Source organism: Lolium rigidum, chromosome 2 (genome assembly GCF_022539505.1).
Source record: "Lolium rigidum isolate FL_2022 chromosome 2, APGP_CSIRO_Lrig_0.1, whole genome shotgun sequence".
Classification (NCBI taxonomy): domain Eukaryota; kingdom Viridiplantae; phylum Streptophyta; class Magnoliopsida; order Poales; family Poaceae; genus Lolium; species Lolium rigidum.
The window spans coordinates 13,324,354-13,349,909 of NC_061509.1; the positions used below are offsets into that span (position 1 = coordinate 13,324,354).

At 44.4% G+C, this 25,556-nt stretch overlaps 2 protein-coding genes and 1 pseudogene across 2 annotated transcripts; 2 read left to right on the top strand and 1 right to left on the bottom strand.

Moving 5' to 3' along the window:
• Positions 1–4,336: 4,336 nt before the first annotated feature.
• LOC124691315 lies at positions 4,337–8,985 on the bottom strand (annotated as a pseudogene).
• Positions 8,986–9,485: 500 nt separating this feature from the next.
• On the top strand, positions 9,486–11,029 carry LOC124685982 (KIN17-like protein). Its single transcript, XM_047219996.1, has one exon. The coding sequence runs from the start codon at positions 9,554–9,556 to the stop codon at positions 10,790–10,792; it is 1,239 nt and encodes a 412-aa protein (XP_047075952.1). The 5' UTR covers positions 9,486–9,553; the 3' UTR covers positions 10,793–11,029.
• Positions 11,030–15,340: 4,311 nt separating this feature from the next.
• LOC124689229 (auxin-induced protein 6B-like) lies at positions 15,341–15,727 on the top strand. Its single transcript, XM_047222784.1, has one exon. The coding sequence runs from the start codon at positions 15,341–15,343 to the stop codon at positions 15,725–15,727; it is 387 nt and encodes a 128-aa protein (XP_047078740.1).
• Positions 15,728–25,556: the final 9,829 nt, after the last annotated feature.

Here is a 25,556-nt window from a genome sequence, read left to right on the forward strand (position 1 = left end):
TCTGAACCGGCTTCCCTTCAGGCCCCGCTGTCGCCACGCTCTGATACCATGTTGGAGCAGCAACTCACCTCATCTTTCTTGGTCCCTGGCGGCTGGTGTGGTTTCTTTTGTCTCTCTCTTAGGGTTAGCCCTCCTCCAACTCCCTCCTTTTATAGGTCAGCACACACATGGGCTTGTGCCACTTGGGCCAGAAACATGTCCAGTGTTCAACATAGATGGACCACCAGAACGAGGATAGGACAGGGAGAACCTTATTCCGACTTCAGAAAGTAGCCGCCATCTTACCATCCCGAAGAAGACGCTAAAAATAAACTAACCTTCCCGTCGGCAAGAGGCCGCGATCCGCCACACCTCCAAAGCCCCAAGGCCACCGGAGACAGAGCGGACCGGCAGTCTTGCCGGCGAGAGGGACGAAACCCTAGATGGGGTTTTAGAGACGCCTCAAAAGCTATTTTTTGCCCGTACGGGTCAGCTATCAATAATAGGTCTGATATTGACTGTGAACCACATCTCTCAACCTTGTTTAGGACTTCATAGTGTAACTTGAATTCTGAGACTTATAGCCAATCATAGCGATACACTTATCCACCTAGCAATTTATTAAAGCTTTATCAAGCAAGTAATGAAAGCTACTAGCTATATACATTGGTTTCACAGCAGGGTGAAAATTGCAAACCATGCAAGGCAAATAAAGGCACGGGGCAAGCCAAAAACAGCAAGCAACTAGAAACGAACTGAAATGAATGAAACTAACGAAGGAAACACCACATACGCTAGAGCATGCAAAATACATGGAGCCATGGAGATTGCGTCTCACCTTCTCAAGTCGTTGGAGCAGAGCCGTCTTAAACTGCCTGACTCCGCGACCGATAGAATTCTGATCCAGCCGGTGTGCCTTCTCGAATGCGTAAAACCGACCTATGTTCGCAGTGAAAAAAAAATAGAAAAATAAAGCGAGCAAAACGCTAGAAACTTCCATTTACTTTGCAGGATGTAGTAGAAACTATTTGAACATAATTGCTTCTGTTCCAAATTAATTAACGTAGCTTTTGTTAAACGTGACATAGATACCCATATCATTTTAGTGTTAGCATTTCAATGTGTAGGCCTCGCTCATTTTGAAAAAAAAAACCACGTCACTTGTTTAAGATGGAGAGAGTAACAATTCTATGGATCTAATGGTATCATCTATCTTCAAATAAATGTAGTAATTTCCAGAGAAAAATGTTACAGACTCAATTATCGACTCAATTATCGATATCATCTGTCATCTCTGTGAACACTGAAGCAATTGCCTTTCTTTCAAGTTAGATCAGAGATTACAATGCTACAAAAATTTTAAACAAGCTTTATTTAATTAAGTTATATTTGGTTAGATTTCAATCAAATTGAAATAATAACTTATTGTATTATACCTGGAACGAAAACCAGAATCGACGAAATTGGACACACATCCATGATCCATCTTCAGTCCCCTTCCCCTCCAGCCATCACAATGGTTGGTGCGGTCAAGGCCGTACATCCTCAGCGGTTGGGGAGCCCGCGATTACCATTGTCTTGTTGACTCCATTAGCGCACTTTGATACCACCTTCTGAAGCTTCCCAACGATCATGTGGCCTGCTGCGTGGAAGGCCTTACGGTCCCTAACAAATTCTGTGGTTCTCCCTATATTTCTTCCTGTGGTTGATTGGTTTATGTGTCAAACTTGCAGATGAAGTGTAAGATGGAGGAGTTCCGCGCATGTTGTTCCGTGGGGAGACAATGGCTGGCATCCAGGTTGGTTGGTACTATTGTTCCTGTCCAGTGTTGCACCACATCGTTCCGTTCGACTTGTGTTTGATCTCTCACGCATTGTTGTGTGTTTTCTCATGTCCTTAGGCGTTCTGTGTGGCGACCGGTGAGGTAGGAAGCAAGGAGTACACACGGCACGCGACACTTTGAAGTTTAGGTATACCATTTGCTTGTTTAGGGTAGGGGAATGCACAAGTTTGTTCTGGGTGACCGAGCGCAGTTGTATTTTTGTTATTTGTTTTGGGAAAATAATCTGTGGTTACAAGTTTCTTAAAAAGATAATTTAGCTTTTCAATTCAGGTGATCTGTTAGTAGGCATTTGCGCCAGTTTATGTGATCATTTTGGCACGAATTTATGAAACTCTGATGCTTATAACCTTTTCACTTTAACGATTAAGGCTTGTACGTAGTAGTTTCTGCTTGACTCTCTATTAGTTCAAGATTATGGTTATTCTATGTAATGTAGGGTGCCAATTTAGAAAGACACAACGGTTGCATCTTTCACTGTTGAAAGCAGCGATAATCCATGTGACTATTATTGTCTGTTTACGTCATTGCCCAGGGACCATATGAGGGGATCACAAACATCAGTTTCAGAGAATATTGAAGGTGCCGCATGGTGTTCTGCTTTTAGTAATTGCATCTACCATCAGGTCCAAATCTTCAATATATAATAGTTTTAGTTTTTTTTTGCATTTTCTCCTAGCATATTAAGTCTCTTTTCTTGTACATTTGTACCATCAGCTACCCAGTGATTGCAGTTTTGATGCCATAATTCTGTGCTCATATGAGCAGGCTAACTTTGTTGATTTTCATAATTTGTTCCTAGAATTTAAACATAAGGGCTTGACTTTCGAAAGAAGAAAAGATGGTGCGTCTATTTTTTCTTAGAACATTACTCTATGTAGTATGTATGTTATGAAACAAGTAGAGGATCCTGAGTTCGTGGGGATATTTAAAATGTTCACTGATGATAATTATAAAGAGATAAAATTCTCAATTCCAAAGATGAGCTTTGGCATGCAAGAGTGTAAAGTTTAGTTTTTGTACTGTTGTTTGTTAGCACCCCCTTTTCAATCATTTCTGAAAGAATCTAAAAACCATTTCTTAAATGATAATTCTAAATCCTGACCTCAAAAGCAGGTAAAAGTAACTTGTGGGAACACCACATTTACAATTTTAATTTTGCTAGCACTGTCATGATACCTAGATTTTCTATTTAACTCAATAAACCATTGTATTTGAAAAATATAAATATGTCATGGCTTAGAAAAGACTACTTGGTTGTGGGTTAACAATTTTCTTGATTCTTCCAAGAGGGCGGAGAGTTTTGATACCAAGGTCTGATCTATGTTAGTATTGCATGCCTATTCTTGCTTCTGAATAATGGTTGTTGTCTATTGGCATGCATCACATGTCAAGCTAGTGGTTCGTTTTTGGCATTTTTTTAAAGATTGTTTCTCTTTACAAGAATAAGTGAAATACTGAAATTAGAATACAACATGTATACTAACCATGATTTTGTTAGGATGCCAATGCCTGTTGTACTTTTAGTACTGCATGCTTCCGCTTGTTTCTGAATAGTGATTTATAGCTGAAAGCAAACATTTTAAAGACCCTCTACTCTTGTCAGTATACCAACTGCAGAGCAAGGCTCTCCTTGAGTACAGTCTAAACCTGAAGCTCTCAGTTGTACCCCTCTCTCTTGCAAAGACACATAAAGTAAACTGAACGAGTTCATTAGTTCTGAATTGGTGTGAACGTGTGCCACTCTCATAAGTCTTACCAAAAGTTTCTATTGTTCAGGTATTGTTAGATATTTCTATAGATATTTTCTCAAATATCGACGGGCGCAGCAATGCGCGCCTCCATGGTCTAGTTTTCCCTAATATGGATGGCAGCGTGTAAATCACTAGCCCTCCTTCACTTTAGGCTATTTTAGTTTCATTCTTTAGTGATCATCCAAAAATTCAGTTTTTATGCTTGTAACTTGTGGATTGGTATGGCTGTGTGCATCTCAGTTATTGTAACTTGTGGATTGGTATGGCTGTGTGCATCTCAGTTATGCACTGTAATGCTTAATTTTTTTAAGTAATAAAAGGTTCAATCATCAAAAAAACGTACTGACCACTAAGTTACAGAAAAGTGGAAGGAGGAAGTTTTCTTTAGGATGTTCATCGGAACTTGTCATTTTTCCTAAGCTAGGTACTCTTGATTTTGATTATGAACTGAGATAGTCCCTCCCTCCGATCATGCAACCTTTGTTTTTTCCTATGGAAGAGACCGTTGTACTAACTTGTCGTCAATAGGGTGCATCTGAAACGCCACACTGTAATCGGCTTTAATAAAGTTTCTTGTCTTCTGGACCTTGTAATCGGCTCCAACTAATCATGATATACTCCACTATGAAACACATTTAGGTGCCGTAACAGATGATCAACTGAAAACAAAACATGCAAGCACAATCTTGTTGCAGTACCACTGTACCATAACAGGGCACACCTCGAAGTTTTGACAACCATAACCAATATTGATATTTATATATATAATAAATAAGACGATTTGGCAACAAAAAAAACGACTACTAATATACTACTCCGTATTACATGATGTAAGACGATATTGACAATACGATTGTGTCTTCACTTTCAAAACATGACTATGTTACACATAATCTCAGCAGCTACTACTCTAACCGGTCCTTGAATCCAGATAACTCCTCAGCATCATACTTGGACCGAAACAATCTGAAAAGCAAAACAGTTCTGAAAACGGTTAGTACCTCGGATTACAGAAACAGTTTAGCAGTTCAGTAAGCCAGGAAATAAGGAAGCATTTCTTAAACATTCCACCCCCTTAGTAAGGAACAAGCCTGCAAATACAAAAAATGCAGCTTCAATTAAAACGCAACAAGTAACACCAAGTAATTAAATGTGTGCTCTAATTCAAATACCGCCCCAGTTGAAAGCTTCACATGCACTGATGCATGTGGATGTCGGTACATGGACATGCACATCCTGCCTGCCAATGTGTTTGCGTATCAGATTCTTGCTTTTGTAGAGATCAAAAGAACAGAACATACAAAGGTTTTATGAAGGTATGCGATATCATGAGAAAATTTGTTGTTCCTATGTAAGTAAAACATCACTCCAACAGGTTAATAATTGCTCTAAGGCCAACTGCCATAGCCTGGATCTAGATGTAAATTTATTCAGGAACAACACAAATTTATGAGAACTCAAAATCAGTGGTAAACTAAAAGAGATGGCACATAGGAGGAATTGAGCACCCAAAACTAGTAAACATGAAATAGGTGATCCAACATTCCAACTTGTTACATATTTATAGCAGAACTTTCACTGTGTACATATTGCATTAAATAAAAAGGAAAACTCACCTTGATCAGATGAACATGGCTAGCTCTGGACGGCTAAAGATATGGTCTCCATCACCACCCACTCCAGGATAAGAAGCAACAAGTGCATCTTGTGCACCAATATATAGCGAGTTGTAGATCTTCCAATATACTTCGCGCACTTTCCTTGCTGGATGGAAAAGGCCTTGGAGGCAATAATTCAGAACCACAGCTGCACCTAGAGCAACTCTCATTCCCTCAATGGCCTCCATGACAGCATTTATGACATGAGGAGATGTCTCGAATATATTGGGCCAGACATAGTTAAGCAAATGGACAAGAGCATCCTCACATCCCAAGCCAGCAACTCCTAGAGCCATATGTTTAACAGCAGATGCAGCAGTTTGCCGGTGAACTAGATCCCTGTCCATCAAAGCATCTTCAAGCAAGGGAGTGACAGCATATATGTAATCTTTGCCCATCTCACCAATATACTCAAAGAGGAACGAGAGAGATTTCAAAACACCATTCTGGACATTGAGCTCTGGAACCCTGTACTCGTTCATGAGGGCAGGCAAAACTGTGAAAGGCGAGCAAGTTTCAGCAACAATAGCAATTGCTACAGTAGTGCAAACACGGTTCTGTCGCTCCTGCACTTTCAAGTTATTCAACAGAGTGGCCAGCACGTCCTGTGGCCCAATTGCCTTCGCAATATAACCAAATGTGTTCACAGTAGCTCTTCTGATGCCCTTCTTATGAGCCTTCAACATCTCCAGCAGCTCAAAACAAATCCTCATCCACTCCCTAGCTGGCACAAATTCTGCTCCACGATCAGCAATCCTGCCAACTAGATCAATGCAGTTCTCTTGGACCTTCTCGTGCCTATTCTTCAAGATGGGGGTCAGCCGAGGAAGAAGATCCTTGATAGGCGGTGTCATCTTTGTCATACCAATAACATTCACGATAGCCTTCAAAGCTCCGAGAATTGAACCCAGCACCTCAGGATACTCCTCTCCCAAGTACTCATACAGCACAACACCCAGGTGACCCATAAGCTGCTCCTCCTGGCACTGCTTCATCACAATAGCTATCCTTGAGATCAAATCAGCAGCTTGCTGCCTAACTTTGGCACTCTTGTTGTTTAGCCGCCACTTGATGGTACCACATATCTGAGGAAGGTAATGCTTAACTCTCAGGCCGAGTGCATTCACAACAGCTCCAAAACCATTAAGCATGACATTTGCATCATCACTTGTTTGCTCTTGGAAAGCATACAGGATGCCATCAATAAGCAGCTCCTCTAGACGAGGATCAATATCCGAGGCACCCAAATTAGCCACCACCTTCTCAATTGTTTCCATCACCATTCTCCTGTAAGGCTCACTTTCATCTTTCAGACCCTCCACAATATGACCAACGATACCAGAAACTCCCACCTTGTTTGCCATCTCAACGGTTGTTTCCACAAGTTGTTTATAGTTCCTACGGTCTAGAGACATCCTCCTAACCCACAAGTGTTCGAAAAACTTCGGAAGGATGTCAATCCGGATATAATCAGCCTCTACACCCTCTGTACCGACACACTGTTGAACAACCTTCAGGACAATCGTCTTCATCTCTTGATCTGGTGACTGGAATTCCCTAATCAGGACTGCCATCACCCCCTTTGTGTAGAAACTGGCATACACAGCATCCATAAGAGGGATGATGAAACCAATAGCCTTCAAGAAGGCAGCAAGGACCTTTCCCTGGTGAGATTTGATACCCTTCCAGAGAGGCTTCAACACACTATCGAAACTTTCTATACCATAGGGTGCAGCAGCTTCACCAAGGGCAGCAAGCGAGAGGGCAGTGATCGTCCGTACTTTCTGGTTCTCATCAGTTAGACCATGCTCAGTTATCTCAACTAGGTTCTTAAGGTGAGGCAAAACAGCACAGCCCATGAGAATAGCAATCTGCTGAACAATCTTGATACCGGTGTGCCGAGCTTGCCATGACTTCTTGCTCTGACAGACAGCCTTTAAAAATGGAAGCAGGGCAGGGATACCCAAAGCAGAAGCCACCACACTGAATGCCCTAGCAGTTGTATTCCTCACATACTCGTCAACGTTATCAATATCTGGTCTCATGGCAGCAATCATCGTAGCAAGGCCTGCCGCTTTGCTAAGGTTTGAGATAATCTCCCTGCCCTCAACACGAGCATAGTAATCCGTATCAATCAGAAGTGGTTCGATAACGACCAGAATCTTGTGCACAAACGGACGGACCAGCTCATCCAGTTTATACAGCACCCTATCAATGACCTTCACCAGGAGATGCCGCTCCTGGTCCTCGAGCGTAGGCTGCATGAGCAATGGCAGGATCTTGTTGAACAGAGGACCAGCGCCAAATTCCCGTGCTTTGTCCGTCAGCTGCCGAAGTGCTGCCTTTCGCTGCGGGGGCGTGCCATTCTTAACCTTGAACAAGAGTTTCATGATCTTCCTCTCCTTCTGCTCCTCCGGCGTGAGTTGCTCCTCGCCGTCCTCATTCAGCAGCGGCGCAAAGTACTGGTAATCTTCCGGCTTCATGTCTGGCAACCCACCACTCATTTCCCTGGGCACATCGTACTGCTGCCCACGATTCTCCTCCGGAATGTTGTAAAACGGTGTGGTCAGAGGTGTTGGCGTCGCAAGCAGCTTCCTCGCCGGGGTGCGTATGGGTTGGTATGAAGCTGGAGGCTCAAGAATCTTGAACCCCTCCTGCGGTAACATGGCATCAAGCTCCTCATCAGTCAGAGGCCTGTTCCGCTCCTCAATGTCCCGCTCCAACCGCATGAGCTGCCACTGGTCCGGAGTCATCGCGCCACGAGCAATCTGTCCAGGTGTTGGCGTTGCAATGTTCTCTGCCCCGACCGGCGTACCACCAGGTGTCGCACTGCCCATACTCGCCGGCGTCTCGTCCCACCGCGACCTCTGCTTCTTGGGAGTCGGCGTGACAAGCCCACCAGGCAGCTTAGGAGTAGCATCCCACGCCCCAGAAGGAGTAATGCCACCGGCTGCAGGAGTTGCATCTGCATCAGCCATCCTCCCTGGAGTTGGTGTCTCATCCCATCTGTTCCTCCTCACGGACGGCGTCGTCGCATCTCCAACACGCCCAGGTGTGGCGTCCCAGCGTCCGATCCCAGGAGTTGCATCAGGTGCGTCCCAGTCCGAGGCGGTCTTCGCCTTCTTGGCCCCAGCAGCAGCAGCAGCATCACCGTCCTGCGACTGATCCCACCGGTTGCGCCGCTTCGTCGTCAGGCAGCCGGCGGCGGCGGCTGCTCAGGTGCAGCAGCCTTCTCCTCCTCCTCCGCCCTCTTCTTCTTGGCGATCGCGCGCAGCACGTGCTCCCTCTCCTGCTGCACCTTGCTCTCGCGCATGGCGTCGCCGTAGGTCCGGACGGAGGGGTCCGGGGTGGCCTCCCCTGCCGCGAAGGGGTCGTGGCGCTGGGGCGAGATGATGCGGTCGAGGCGGCGGCGGCGGTAGTCGTCCTCGCGGTCGACGATGCGCTGGGACCTCTTGGCGGGCGCCCCGTCGTCGTCGTCCGACCGGGGGATGCCGGCGGCGGCGGCGAGGGCGTGGCCCGTGTAGGACGCGAGGCGGCGCGCGGCGGGGTTGGCGGAGGCGGAGGCGGGCTCGGCGCTGTCGTCCTCGGAGGCCGGGATGGAGGTGTCGTAGCCGGCAAATCGGTCGGCGCCGCCGTAGAGGTCCTTGTCGAAGTTGACGGCGGAGACGGCCATGGGCGCGCCCGCCGCCAGGGCCTCCTCCAGCTTCCGCCGCTCGTCCTGCGCGCGCGCGAGCTCCGCGTCGATCCCGTCCATGGCGGTTGCGCGCGCGAGTTCGGGCTTCTATCGAGAAAGATTTGTTTTCCAGAAAGATTCTCGGGAAAAATTGGGTTTAATTTTCGAACAGAGCAAGCCACGTCTCCGGTATATATGAGGGATAAATATATACCGACTTCGAACAGAGCTCTAGGAATAATCCAGGCCGTTGGCTTTGGCCATGGAACGATCTGAGCCGTTGGATCAGGAAAAATCAGGAACCGCCTTATTTTTCACCGACGTTATGAACCGACTTTAAGTCAAACCGAATTTAAGTCAAACCGACTTCAAATCAAGTGCCGAATTCGGAAAGAAGTCGAACTGAAAGAAATTTTATTTATTTGACCTGGATTCGTGAGTGTCTATTATTCTCCGTCTACTCGTGCTCGTGGTGGCTTATTTGCAAATAAGGCCTTGAGATTGCAACCTCTCCAAATCAACTACCCCATCCAATCCCTAACCCCAATCCGCCGCCCCTCTTCCCCGATCTCCCCGGCCGCCGCCGCCGCCGCTCGCCGGCCCAAACCCTCGCCAACCTTCTCAACCCCCTCCTCTCCGCGGCGGCGCGATGGGGAAGAGCGACTTCCTGACGCCGAAGGCGATCGCGAACCGGATCAAGGCCAAGGGGCTGCAGAAGCTGCGGTGGTACTGCCAGATGTGCCAGAAGCAGTGCCGCGACGAGAACGGCTTCAAGTGCCACTGCATGTCGGAGTCGCACCAGCGCCAGATGGCCATCTTCGGCCAGGCGCCCGACCGCATCGTCGACGGATTCTCCGACGAGTTCCTCGACGAGTTCCTCACGCTGCTCCGCCGCGCGCACCGCAGCTCCCGCGTCGCCGCAACCGTCATCTACAACGAGTTCATCGCCGACCGCAACCACGTGCACATGAACTCCACGCGCTGGCAGACGCTCACCGAGTTCGTCAAGTTCCTCGGCAAGGCGGGCCACGCCAAGGTCGAGGACACGCCCAAGGGATGGTTCATCACCTACATCGACAGGGACTCGGAGCAGGCCATCAAGGCCAGGCTCAAGCGCAAGAGGGTCAGGTCGGACCTCGCTGATGATGAGAGGCAGGAGCTCATGATTGCCCGGCAGATCGAGCGGGCACAGCGGGCACAGGCTGATTTTGGCGATGATGCCTCTCCTAATGCTGCAGAAGATGACGACCTCGGCAGCGAAGAAGATGATTATTCGGGATCAGAGGATGATGATCAAGAAGAGGAGGAGACCACCAATAACAAGCCGAAAGAGAAGATTGCTATTGCGCTCCAGCGGGCTGCGCCTGCGCCCAAGGTTAACCCCTTTGATGATAAGCCAAAGATGAAATTCGGCTTCGAGGAAGAGGAGGAGACAGCAAACAAGAAAGGGAAAGCAACGGATGCGAGGAGGTCCGCGATCGAGGATCTGATGAAGGAGGAGGAGAAGGCCAAGGAGCGCAGCAACCGCAAGGACTACTGGCTGTGCCCTGGCATCGTCGTCAAGGTGATGAGCAAGACGCTGGCTGACAAGGGGTACTACAAGCAGAAGGGGTTGGTGAAGAGGGTGGTTGACAAGTACGTCGCGGAGATTGAGATGCTGGACAGCAAGCATGTTCTCAGGGTCGACCAGGATGAGCTTGAGACCGTGATCCCGCAGATTGGTGGGCTCGTGCGCATCGTTAATGGGGCTTACCGGGGCTCAAACGCGAGGTTGCTCTCTGTGGACACTGAGAGATTCAGTGCCAAACTGCAGGTTGAGAAGGGCCTCTATGATGGGAAAGTTCTCAGGGCCATCGAGTATGAGGACATTTGCAAGATTGCTCAGTGAGATATCATGGAATTTCATTTCAATTCTAACAGCAATTCTGCTGTGAATTATGGACCCAATGTACTAGCTCTGTCTTTTGATGGCTATGCTTGTGCTAGAATATTGTCTATGAAGAAGTTTGGAATGTTAGTGTTTCTAGTTCAGTCTTGCTGCAGAAAGCACACCACCAAATATCTCCTATTATTTGTTTCTGTTACTTGGTTATGACTAGAATAATAATATGACAGCTTTTTGACACTTTCTCAACTAGTTCATATTTGTTTCCACTTGCTCTTGTTGCCATTTTATTCTTTTGCTAATTTGCTGCAATATTTGCCAATCCATCAAGATAGTGAAAGATCTATTTAAAGGACAAGGAAGCCAAATATAACTTGGGACTAGGAAATAGAGTCTTAGGAAAGATTCTTGTGCTTAATGTATTGCTAGTCTTAAAGTTGTATTCTGGACTGGACAATGTTATGGCGCCGCTCCTTGCTTGGGATAGTTAATGGTTGTGCATTTGGGTCTGACTTCTAACTTCAAGAAAGCTGTAAGAAAACCAAGCACTTGTGTAAATGGGTATTTTCCACCAATAGTTTGTCTCCTTTGTTTTGCCAGTCCTCCATTGATGATACAGTAAGCCTACATTTGGAAATATCCATACATTTACATTGTCGAAACACAGGAATAAAAGTCAAAACATGCTAATGTCAAAACATGCTAATCACAAAGGAGAGCTATATGCATGCTTTGTTGGTGTTTCTAGTTCAGTCTTGCTGCAGAAAGCGCCAGATATCTCGTAATGTTTGTTTCTTGGTTACTAGAATAATAATATGACAACTTTTTGGCATTTCCTCATCTAGTTCATATTTGTTTCCACTCGCTCTTGTTACCATTGTCAATCCGTCAAGATAGTACTATCCACACTGTTAGTTCCCTGACGGTTCATATGCAGTAATGTTTGTGCTAGAATATCATCTGTTGAAGAATTTTGAGATGATGCTGCTTCTACTTTCTAGTTAATTCTTGCTGCTGAAAACACACTGTAAATACCATCTGATATTTTGCTTGTTGCTTGGTGGCCAGAATAATACTGTATGACAATTTTGTAAACACTTGTTCTGTTGTTCAACTTCATTGTATTTGTATACCAAAGATGGAGTTAAAGGCCAAATAACTTGGGATTATGAAGTATAGTATATGTAGCAAAGATTGTTATGCTTGTCGTATGGTTTTGCTAGTCTAAGGGCATGTACAATGCAAAATGCTTAGAGAGGTGCTTAGGAAAATAAACCGGTTTTTGTACTAGGAAGATGCCTAACCAGGCACCTCTCCTGTACAAATAAGCATTGGTGCTTAAGAAAATGCTTAGTTTATTTTTGCAAGCACCCCTCTAGCTTGTACATGGCCTAAGAGAGGCATAGTCTGGACTGGAAATACAAAGTGTGGCTTCTTGCTTGGACAGTTAACAATTGTGTATCTTGTCTGTTTTCCTCCTGATTTCAACTTTCAGAAAGCTACAAAAAAGTATTTTAAAAATAACAGGATGAAATTTTCATAGTTGCATGTTATCAAAATTCAGGAATAAAGATCAAAACATGCTAATCACGCTGTAGAGCTTTATGCATTATTTTCCAGGCAGCCAAATCTAAATTTTCAGTGTTCCTGAAAATCTCTTAGCAACACTTTCTTTTTTGTTTTCAATGGAAGTGAGACATTTTTGCCTTGTCCATCTGCCCAGCCTAAAAAGAGGTCATCCTGGGTACATCTTTTCCTCAGATTCATTTATGGCATTTGCAATATTTCTTCTGTGGGGAAATTAGCATATGGAAGGATACCACAGAAGCTTCTATTACATAGATTACTTCCATTCGATGGCTATGTGTGCTTTTCATCTGATAGCTAGGTTGAACCTTAGAACATTCTGAACAGCACTGGAACTGTTTGCTGTATTCTCAAAAATAATATAACTATTTAGTGATTACGCCATATAACTACCCGTGAGATATTTCGGTTTGTCTGTTTTTTCGTGTCACGACTCATAGTTCATGCTTCATCATTTATCTTGTTAAGGTGTCAGTACAGTGCTGAAACTCTATTCTGACACACAGATATTTTATTTGTTGGAAGGAACTACAGAGTACAGATACAGCTGTCTAACTTGAACTATTGTATTTTAAGCCACAAAGAAAAAATGTCTGCAGGGATGAAGCTAAATCAAAATTGTCCTCTTTGTGAAGTTCTGATGGACAGTATGTTGTCCCTATCATGGTAATCATTGTGAGTGTGTGCTTGTTATGAACCATAAAGTTTCCTGATTGGTTGGTTGCATAGATTTGGTAGGTCTGACTGCAGAAAGTGACCACGTATTGTTTCTTCATTTTCTTATTTATACATTTTGGTTCTGTCAGACAAGGTACACAATTCAAGGCCCCTTTTGTACTTTCATATCAGCATATTAGTGATATTACTTCAGTAACAGTTAAATACATAGTTACTGTAGTGAAAAGTGATTATTTGAAGTGATTGTTATCATTTCTGCCATGTTTTGGTTTCTTCCTGGCGTAAGCATTTGTCATTCTGTTACCACTTCTATAGCTAGAAGAATTTGATTTACTGATGTTCATCTTTCAGGCTATTAGTAATTTATCTTGAATATGGAAATGATCTCCAAACATGTGCCAGAACTAGCGTCCACGCCAACTTGCCAAGCAAGGAACTGTGTGCCGGATCTGGGTGATTTGTGTCAGGTAGCTGTGAGCCTGTGACCAATGGCATGTGCAGCCATTTGCAGCCTGATCTCAGGTATTTTATACTGCATATCGTCTTGATCTGCTAAGATGCCATGTTTTCAGTTGCCATGTGCATGACACGTTATCTTAGAAAGATGGGAGCAACAGTTACTTCAGTTATGCATCTGATGCAACAATTTCTGCATGGCGGGAACAGATTGCTTATTTTAATTTGTGTCCTCGATTCTGACAGCATTTTTCTCCTTGTTCAAGATATGTGGAGTAGATAACCAAATGCTGCTTAAGTTCAGATGCAGGTAGCAAGGTATTGCAGTTAGTGGTCCTGTGCGGTACCCTGGACCTGAAAGAAGCTCTAACGAGTGCTATACATGCCAGAAGAGAGAGCCATCTAGTCATATATAGCATCGCTAGTTAAAGGTATGTGATGTATGTAATCAGAGGTTTAAGAGTCATCTGCCTTTCTTTCTTGGTCATTTAGACGAGAATCGTTTGATTGTACGGCAGTAATTAGCTGTACAGATATGTGCTAACATGTAGCTTTGCAGAGCTGTTAGTTTACTGCTAGGAACATGAGAAATAGTTCAAATTAGCAAACGGCGTACATTGTTCTGTTTTGTTCCCAAAAATTCAAACTCAGAAAGCCTCGGAGTTTTCTTTCTCAGGTGATGTGGATGCTTTGGAACTGTGCTTTCGGGAGCTAACTAATCATTGGAATTGCCAAGTATTGTGAAGTTTGAGCACTGATATCGACGCAATATCCCCCAAATCAGTAATGATATGAGAAAGAAAACAGACAAGTACACAATCCAAACCTGTTAATATATTGTTATGTAAGCGCCTTTTTTGTTTCAGAGTCAAACACTAAAACCTGCAACAGTAGATGGGCAGTTTGTGCTGCTACCTAAAGCTAGGACTAGAGGTGTCCTTTTCCCGTACATGAACTATTTTCTTAGCTTGCAGCAATGATGAGATTGAAGCAAATCATGCTGGTAGTTGCTCAGATAAGCGGAGTAGAGCTGGTGCTGATTGCTCATCATTAGCAGAGAGGAGAATCTTCCATCAGTTGGATCACACTTGCATTCTTCCAGAGGTCAGGTTCTGACATGATATTGAAAGAACAACCTCTTCAGAAATATAGAATAAAATCCAGTGGCCGTGTCCTAATTAAACGTCTGGAATCTTTCATCAGTTTCACACTTAACTCTCTCTCTCTCTTTCTTGGACCAGATGCAGTTGATCATATGCATTGAGCACACCCTAGTAGTACTTGCTAGTTTTCTTTCTTCAGAAAATAATCATGTGGCCTGACTTCTGCATGGTCATTTGTTTTTTAACAATTTCCTTTTCATGTTTTTAGGGCAGTCTGGTGATAAGTTTACCTTCTCCCATGCATACACATGTCAAACCAGTGAACTAGAATGAAATATGAGATTCTGGTTTCACTGCAAAAGGGAGTAGAGTCCTTCAGAGTGTACTTTTTTTGTGGGGGTGCACTTTATTTTTTCTAACTGTCAAGTTGCAGGTACTGCGCAACTAGTGATGCCCGTTGTTTCGCTTTACATTAGTTTATCATCCTAAGAGCAGAACATAAAAAATGGAGCTCCCAAACTTAAAGAAAGCCTCGTATCAAACCATTGATTAGAACATTAGAGCTAACCCGTTGAACACGCTAATACACAACTGAAACCTCATCCAACCTCCTATATATCGTCAGTGCCTCATAAGTCTTCGCAGCAAGCCAGGGAGCAGGAGCAGCACCAGCCCCTGAGACAAGAGACCAACACTGGCAGCCTGAGACGAGAGACCAACACTGGCAATGGGTGAACACAGCAGGGCAAGTAGCAACAAGATCAGAGACATTGTGAGGCTGCAGCAGCTCCTCAAGAAGTGGAAGCGGCTCGCGCTTGCACCGAAAGCCGGCAAGCACGGTGGCAGCTGTGCTGCTGCTGGCGTCCCGAAGGGCTTCTTCGCTGTGTGCGTCGGGGAGGAGATGAAGAGGTACGTGATCCCCACGGAGTACCTTGGGCACTGGGCATTCGAGGAGCTGCTCAGGGAGGCAGAGGAGGAGTTTGGGTTCCGGCACGAGGGTGCCCTGAGGATCCCCTGCGATGTCGAGGTGTTTGAGGGCATCCTGAGGCTGGTGGGAAGGAAGGAGGATGCCGCGTGCTACTGTTCTTCAGAGCGTGAGCTCTTGTGCATATGATGTTCTCTACTTCTTTTTCTCGTTGTCCATATGTTCCATTCTTGGTTCTTAACTCTTCTAAGGAGAAGAGGAGGAAGAGTTCGTCATCTATGAGCTTCAATGAGCTTCATGGTTTGTATAAGAGGATGAAATGAAGGAGTCACATTCTTTTTGAGTAAAAATTGAAAGACTCATATCAGATATCTTAGGTAAAATCCTGTATTAATAGCAATTCACTTATTTTTGCCTTCGTTTTCTGTGTAAGCAGTAGTTTTAGTTTATCTTCATTGCTCAAGTCCATATCTCGCTTGATCTGAAGTTTTTGTTCATGACATGCTCTAGTATTATTAGGGATCATGCGTGCAAGTCAATATCCAGTGGCTCTGTCCTGACTGTACGAATAATCATTTCAATAAATCTGCAAGAATTCCAGGGAGGTCCACATGGGCTCCCTTGATATTTGGATCATTTTAAAACTACTTCATCTTTTGTCAATTGTTTCTGACACATGTGTACTTCCTTGATCTACAAAATATCATGTATTGTCATACACTGTACTTTTAAAGTTCTAAATGAGTGTTCCAGGAAAGAAATGCAATGAGAAACAACACATGCTGAGATTATCTAGCATACATTAATTCATTGCAGTACTCTTCCATGTCCGATGCCTTCTACCATCCTCTTCTTCATCGCCACCACTCTGGCGATGGGGCACCGTCTTCCACCCATGTTTTTCACCGGTGGCAAGGATGGCTCTTGCGTACAATGCGCTTTCTGAATTCTCGAAAATGAAAATAAACTAAAATGGGTAGAAGTCCTCTCTCGAGAAATTGTGGGTTTATAATTGTGCCACCTGATTCAGTTGTGCAAGTTGTATCTTACAAGACAGGCTGAAAGAACATGCTAGGTCTACTGAGCAAATTAGATAATATTCTGAACAGATAACCATAATAGATGGGAGTGTCGTATTTCTCCAGCTTGCGGTGTAGCCTGAATGCTAGCTGTGAGTTCCATTTGGACAGAACAGGTTCATATATGAGTGAGAAGACAGAAGAAGAGGTGAATTTTTTTAATGCAAAAGAGAAGACTAGAGTCCAATTGTGATTCTCAAGGCTTTATTCAATGCAAAAGAGAAGACTCGAGCCCAAATGAGAAAATAACTTGGTACCATCATTGTCAGGGTAAGTTTTGCCCAAAGCCACATGTCAGTGACACGTTTCGATTCCGATAACCTTTGTGATGGCCGATGATATGCCCAGCAAACTCACCTTATAATTCTAAGCTCAATTAATTGATATATGGGTAAGTATATATCAATATGTTATATGTGTCTCAGATGTTTTTTTTTTAGAGGATTTGTCTCAGATGTTCTGATCAACCAGAGCTTAAGAGGTTGCAGGGATGTATGTGATGTAATGATCTTTTCATGTGTCAGTTTCAGGATCCTTACAAGAAATCCAGGGATGCCCATGCTTTAACTTGTAAGGATTCTCTGTTAAATTCCTCCTTCCCACATGGACTCTCTTGATCTTTGGATGCTTTAAATTGGTACCCCTCATGCTCAGTTGCTTCTTCGCACATGTAATCCCTTGATATAAAGAATATTACGAGTTTGTGGTGCATTTTAGTATTTTACACATGGCGAATGAACTAGCTTTATGATAAAAAAACACATGGTTCTCGTCAAACCAGTATTTTCTTCAGAAGAACACATTCTCCATGTGCAAAATGTACAGCATTTCACGAGGGAGAGCACCGAGTTGAATCTGGAGCGCATAGAGCCGATTCTACCATGCTCAAAGGTGCGAGATCGTCGGTCATCCTGACAATGGCACATCTGGAGACGTCGGAATGACCGTGTGTTCAAGGGGGCATCACCAAATCGCCGCGACCTGGTGCACTCAAATCTGGTCGAAGCCAAGCTCTGGATGCTGGCAGGTGCAAAGGCTCTTAGGCAGCTGCATGCTGCCACAACATGCCCTGCCACCTGATGTTCTGGCCTGACGAGCTGGCAAGTGCCAGTTCTTGTAAAATTCTTCTCTGTTTTTTTTGCCCTCTGTTTTAGTGTTCTTTTTGGTTTTTCTTGTAATAATACAATGACACCCACTTTGGTGTGTGTCAATATTTTAGATCATTTTCCACCAGCACCGTCGCTGCACTTCCATGTCTGGTACCCTTTCTCGTGTCAGAGGCCGTGGGTCTGGCACAACTGCACATGATATTTAGAGGAGGGGTTCATTGGAGGGGCATGCAACTGCGGTGAGTCTGCTTCGCCGGTGCGAAGGACGTTGGTAGTGTACAATGCTCTTTGCCGGAAGATCAGAAAAATAAGATAAGGTGAGAACCAACCTGAGGTTGGGTGGTTAGGAGGGTGGTTGATCTCCAGCCGCACTGCAGTTCAAGCCCTGGGTTTGACATCTGTGTGTCTCATAAAGGCGGAATATTCTTTCAGTGGGAGGCGACGTTCCCGTCGATAGCGAGGCGCCTGTGGTGACTTCGTTAATTTCAAGATCCAATCCGCCGGCTCGGTCTTCCGGAGGTGCTCATAGGGGTAGGGTGTGCGTGTGTGCGTTCATAGGGGTGAGTGTATGCGCGTGTATGTGAGCGCCTGCGTTTGTACTGTGTTTCTCAAAAAAAAAAAAAAAAAAAAAAAGAAAAATAAGATAAGGTAGAAGGCTGAGAAATCATCTCTAGGAATTGGAGTGTAAGGGATATCTCTTGCCACCTGTTTAATTATGACACCTGTTTCAGTGTTGCCAGATACAGCCTACAAGTACTTTCGGTAACAAACTGTTATTCTGGTTGCTGAGCAAATTTGGAGAGCATTCTGAAGAGATAACAAAAAATAGATAGGAGTGCAGTATCTCTTTTTCAATTGCTTCCTGACACATGTACTTCCTTGATCTACAGAGTATCATGCATTGTCGTACACTGTACTTTCTAAGACCTAAATGAGAGTTCCAGAAAAAAAAGTACAGTACACATGGCAACAACACTAATTAAAGGAAAAAAACACATGCTACGATTTTCAATATATATTAGCTCCTTTGTACTATTCAGTATTTCTGCTCCAGTGATCGAACCGCCGTTACTCTTCTGAACCCGGTTTCCTCTTTCATACCACATATTCGTCGCTGCCGCTTCGGGGACGGACACAGTCATCCGGCCCATGTGCTTCACAGGTGGCAATAATGAAGGCACTCACACACAATGCGCTTTAAGAATTATCGAAAAAGAAAATAAAACAAATTGGATAGAAGTCCTCTCTCTATCACTCATTCACTCTCTCTCTAGGATTGTATGGTTTAATTTTGCCAGTTCCATCTAATTAGAAAATAGGCATGCTAGGTCCATGTTATTTTCTTTTCTGAGATAATTTGGAGAAGATCACATAAGAAAATAGATGAGAGTCCAGCTTCTCCAACTTGCAGTGCCTAGCCTGAATGCTAGCTGGAAGTTCCATTTGGATAGAGGCTGTTCCTATATGAGTGAACAGACAGAGGAAGAGGAAATTTTGCTAAATGTAAAGGAAAAGCCTTGATTCCAATTGTCATCATCCAAGATTTATTCAAGAATTACCATTGAGAAAAATTAACTCTGTACCATCACACGCTGGTAACTTAGCCTGACACCACATGTCAATGACAAATCGATGACACTTCTTGATTCCAGTGATCTTTGCGCAATGGCACCGAGCAGACTCACCATATAATGCTAAGCTCACAATATATCAATATATATCTCAGATGCTCTGATCAACCAGAGGAATAAGAGGATGCAGCGCAAGGATGCAATGACCCTTTCCTGTTTCAGTTTCAGAGTCCTTGCAAAACTTCCAAGGGTACCCATGCTTTCAGTTACTACGGAATCTCCTGTTAAATTGCTCCTTCACACATAGACTCCATTAATCTTTGGATTCTTTAAAGTATTATCTCTCGTGCTTAGCTGCTTCTAGACACGTGGAATGGCATGACATACAGAATATTAAGAGTTCAAGAGAAAGAAATATCTCATACATTTTATGCATGGCAAATGAACTAGTAAAGTTGTTGCTGCCAAAACCCACCGGCGGGCAGCGACGGGCAACACCGTAGAGCCGGGAACAACCTAGGGCTGCGGCTGGCCGAGGTCCCTCCGAGCGACGGCCCGCAAAGCCTTCTGGTCACACGTCCGATGCTGATGCAAGGGCGTGCCACCTGACCTATACCTGGTCAGGAAGGTGATGGAGATGCCTCGCTTAGTTTCCCGCATGGCATACACGTAAACATTAAATACGAGCCTCGATCGGCTCTCGAGGTTATCCTGTGAATCGGCTCAAGGAGCCGATCCACCCATGATTCGTACGAGGTGCACGAATATATGGTGGTCCTGCTTGATCAAGATAAAGCTAATGAGATCTACGACGATTTAGGGTTTTCACCGCATAATCGGATCATCCTACTCACGATTGGGCCTCGCGGCCACGCACGGTGATCGTAAGCCGATCCTAGATAGGGCCTAAAAACCAACACGAGGTTGATCCCCGGAACATCCTGTCTAGGACTAGCAAACGACACCCTACGTGCCGCTGGATCCTCCAACCCTTTGTAAGGCCTAACTATTGCAGATATTAAACTAATCCTTGTAGAACAAGGAGCAACCGTAACGGATCGGATCTACTAAATAATGATCAAGCGGGTGCCGCCCCCACACCTAAGATAGGTGTGAGGGCGGCTAGACATGCAAGGGTTGCACTACGATAGCATGTTACGCGAAGAACTATGCTAACCCTAACACATCTATGATAACTACGTTGCTCGCCATCAATAAGGCTTCAGAACGAGCAACGCATGAACAACGTGGAGCTTGTGCTGCCTAGATCGCAAGATGCGATCTAGGCAGCATGTTGCTTACCGGTAGAAACCCTCGAGACGAAGGAGTTGGCGATGCGCCGAGATTGATTTGTTGGTTGAACGTTGGTTGTTGTTTATTCCATAAACCCTAGATACATATTTATAGTCCAGGGGACTTTCTAACTTAGACGTGCACCTAACCGTGCACGGGTAAAATTCTAACTAACCGACACGTATCCTAATATGTTACAGATACAAAGGCAAACTAGCCCAAACTCAGCATAACAGGCCGATTCACGTAATTCTTCCATGTATATTCTTCAAGTCCATCTTGATCGCGGCCCACCTCTGGCTCGGTCAAATTCTGGTGATAACAAAAGTTTATGAAAAAAAATACATGGTGAGATTATTCAACATGTTAGATCCTTTTTCTCTTGAAAATTTTCTCTCGAAGTTTTTGAAGCACCACCATCGCAGCCCTTACATCTCCAGTGCCCTTTCTCATATCTGAAGCAATGTGTTTGGCTCATGATTAGGGATGTACACGGATCATATCAGATATTGCAATTTCCATTTTTTTTCCGATAAGGAGTATATATTAATATCAAGAAGATACCAATTACACCCAGCCTCTGCAACAACGCAATACTCTAATAGCACACAGCCAAAAAAAGAAGAAGAATTACATAAAAGAAAAGTCCCGCTACAGTATTCTAGCCCTAATAACAACGGTACATCCACCACCAAGACAATACCTGAACTCCAGGCCTCCAAAAGCAACGCCTCCAAGAAGGTAACAGTGCACAAACACTATCGTTGCCCGATCAGAAGATCTTAGATTTTCACCCTAAAGATAGTCTCCGCTTCAAAAGAATGCCTCCAACAAGGTCATTGCCAGGCACAACCAGTTAAGACCAGACCTTAGACTTTCATCATGAAAGGTAAGACTCTGAACTTCACCTGTATTGCCGCCCCCTCTTGCATACTGCTGTTGTGAAACCCAGAATACCAAGCAAGCCCCTCAACAACACTAAAAAACTTGAACCTCCATAGCAAGTCCTCCAATCCGGCCCTCATGGTATTCTCCGTCTCTAACTTCACCATGGAGCATGTTTCCATATGGCAAGAAAGAACAGAGCTTCACGATGCTCCCTCCAGAACCAATCGGTCGGAATAAAAACATGGGTGCATCTGACCGAATACCACCGATCCAGCGAACTCCAGGCAAAAAAGCGCTGTTACATCCACCTGCGGAGCTTTCCAGAACACACCACTCCGGCCAGATCAAGAGGGACTAACTTCAGGAAGGTCTCCATCTTCGCACAAGAAAGGCCCTAGGACCACCACTTTTATTCATGCCCAGGCCAGCAGCCCCCATGCTACTAATCGGCTGCGGAGAAAACGACCGAGCACGGGATCCGGCACGGTTGCGGGGTAACGCGCCGCACTTGGCCCCGGAAGTGCACGTCCCACGACAGCCACCGCCGGAGACCAAGGCCACGGGAACCGCCGCCGCTCGCCTGCTCAGATCTGGGCAGCCCAAGATCCGCCGCCCCACCGAGGCAGGGCCGCACCGCGCCCATCCGCGCCGGCCGGCCGACCTCCACCGCCGCCACCGAGGTCCGGGGCCGCCGTCCCGGTTTCCGAACGCCAGCGACCCGACCTCCGCTCCTCAGCCGAGTCGGACCGGGCACCAGCGCGAAGCTTCGGACCTCCCAGCAACCTTTGGCAGTAGGGGGCGCCGCCACCGCGGCAGAGGCCAGCGGCAGCGGCGGCGGGGAGGCCGGAGGCTGAACCTGGCGGCGGCGCGTGCTATCGCCCCGGTGCCGCCTGGGGAACGGCACGGGAGCGTCTTTCATTGCAATTTCCATACCCCCATATTATTTCGACGGATTTAAATTGGAGCGGATAATGGTCGGATGCGGATTATATTGGATTGTGGATATGAAGCGGATCCGGACACAACTCGAATTGAAAGGGGGTGATGTAACAAATACACACATATAATTATAAGTTTGTTTATTTATGTAAAATACATGACCAGAAAGCGTGCACCACTAGACTATAGCATAAGCTGCACGCTTTGTTTGTAGAACACAACAGGTTAATGTGACACAACATTACAATAATCCAAAGAAATCCTTGCACATTACTAATGAGCGATAAATGTGCAATATTGATAATAGCATGACATAGTGAGCGTAGGTGGCATACGTAGCTGGATCGATGAACCAACTAACTAGGTTGTCTGGATATTTGGGGTTGGCTTAATTTTATTGGATAATCCTGGAGCTCGGGTAATCCGTAAAAAATACCGCATAATCCATATCCTTTGGGTATTATCAATACCATATCCACTACCGTGTCATCCAGATATCCACCAGATTCCTAAAAGTGGATCCTCAAAAAAAGATCTGCATGTAGATTTGAAATCGAAACTATCCGTACCATTTACATTCCTACTCATGATATAGATGGTGAGGGGTTAACTGGTGGGCGGCGGTGGGCGGTGCACAATGCAATTTGCAAAAATCTCGGTAAAATAAAATCTCTACTTCTATATACTAGAATTTTTGTCGCCCTCCCTCCGTCGTCCACTCATAGAGTCTTACTATGCAATGAATGGATCAGAATAATCGGAGCACAATAATCAGACCACATAGAAGCCCATTGCCGCATTGCTATCCCGGTCCCTCCATGTGTGTACACACGCCTGTCAAACCACGGTGCGCATAGAACCTTTTTTGTTCACGTATGGCGTTCAGTCGAGAAAGATGGGAGACCTTGGCTAACCAAAGGGTCAGCCAAATCCAATGGATATGTGCCTCACCGAAGCATGTGACAAAAGGTCAAATGGGCTGTTGGGAGAAGGCGCAAACAAGATAATGAATCAAGCATATCTGTAGATGAAAAAAAACATAGTTTGACATTAAAATATATTAATGGTCGATTAAACAAGATAAAAAATATACAAAAAGTTTCATTTCAGGTTATATTTTTTGTGGCCATGTAATATTTTTTTTGTAATAAACTTCGGAAGTAACAATGTTGATGTTTTTCAATATGATACCCATCAGGGCAGCCATATTGACAGATCAACGTGTGTTTTTAGTAACAATGAAGTGAATACGTAAATACATGTTTATTCCATTTATGTGTTAACTACAATGATCAAGTGGAATGAACTGGTTTTGTCCCTTATAGTTAGGGTCATATCTTTTCTTTTGGAGAAATCATCTCTTAGCTCTTGCTCTTAGAGCTGTCAGTGTGCGGTCTGTAATCTTTACTATTAAATGGCGATGCGACCGTGGTACGTCTCATACATCGGTAAAAAAATTGTGTCGCGGCGATCGCAAAAGTAAACCGTAAAGAAAAACGCACGCGGACGTCGGTTATATTCAAGTGTCCGAGCGATCTACGGAGTATTCGCTCGCGGGCCAGGAGATGCGAAAGAAAACGACCGGACTACAATTTCAGCTTGGCCTGCTAACCCGACTATTTTACTTAGCCTGCTAATCAGTTAAAGGTTATACACATTAAATATTTGTAGATCGATAAGTCAGACGCGCATGCATCTTTCCGATCCATCGCCCAAAAGAAAATTGCCGTCAACCCAACACAGGTTTCAGCTACATCGTGATGGCTTTGTACGGGTTAAAAAGAAGGAAAGGACAGATGGAGGAAAAAAGGCCAAACGATCTTACCAGAACCTTTCCGTAAACGTTCTATCTTTTTTTCAGTTTATTTATTGTATAAAAGGACTTTTCAGGATATTTATGTTCAATTAATACCAACATGACGTCAATTAATTTTGGCAGAATTTAATTTTGAAGTTTGTTTCATGTATATAAGTATTTGTCACAATATTCCTGCTCCATTAAAATCCATCTGACAGCTTCCCAGTTGAAAAATCTAATTGTCGGAAAAACAAAGTCCAACATTAATGGCAAAACGTTTTAGATGGAAAAACAAGACGACATTTGCTTGCATGGGCCGAAATGCCTAATCACGCATCAAGATAGTGGCAAAAGAACATTCATAGAGCTCGATGAAGAAAATTTAAGTGAGCATGTTGTATTTTGGAACTACAAGAAGACATGTTTCCATTGGTTATTTACATCCAATAAAAAATTAAATTAGATCTACCGTAGCAAGGCACGGGTATTGTGCTAGTAATTGTATTCCCAAAATGTCAGAACTAGCATGTCTATCCTCTATGATATAGTTGTACTTCGGCATCTTAGGGCATCTTTAAGGGCACCCCTCAAAATCACAGTTTTTGGGTAAGTTGTGTACATTTGGTGGGTGTCAGAACAATTATCCACGGCCACGTGTATATGGTACCCAAGAGCACTCCCCATATTGTCCGGAATTTGTTCCCTACTTTTTTATATTTTTTTAAAAAACTTAATTCACACAAATTTGACATTGCAAATTGAAAAACACACTTGGCATTGCAAAATTATAATTGTCCCTCCACATTTCACTTGTTCTACCACTAGTAGGAAAAGGCTCATCAGTGGCGCATAAAAAATCAATTCTGTGGCGCACGGGCGGTGCGCCACAGAATTCTCGCCACAAAAATAAGGTTTCTGTGGCGCACCTCGCCTTGCGCCACAGAATTAAGGTTTCTGTGGCGCACTGTGACTGGTGCGCCACAGAAATAAGTAGTTCTGTGGCGCATGTGTATAGCTACGCCACAGAAATAGGTGCGCCACAGAATTATGTTTTGGTGCGCCACAGAAGAATCTACAGGTATACTCGATTTTGTGCTCCCTGATGTATTATACAGGTTTTATACTGGTTTTATACACCGTATACAGGTTATATACTGATATAATATAGACAGATATAATATGGACATATATAATCATCACATCATCATCACATTACTTAGAGCCCGATCGAGTTATACATATAGCTCCATACAATTCATAATCTATGCAAATTAATTAAGTTCATCATCTCTAGATACAAATGAAGTGACACCGGCCGCCGCCTACACTAGGATGAAATAG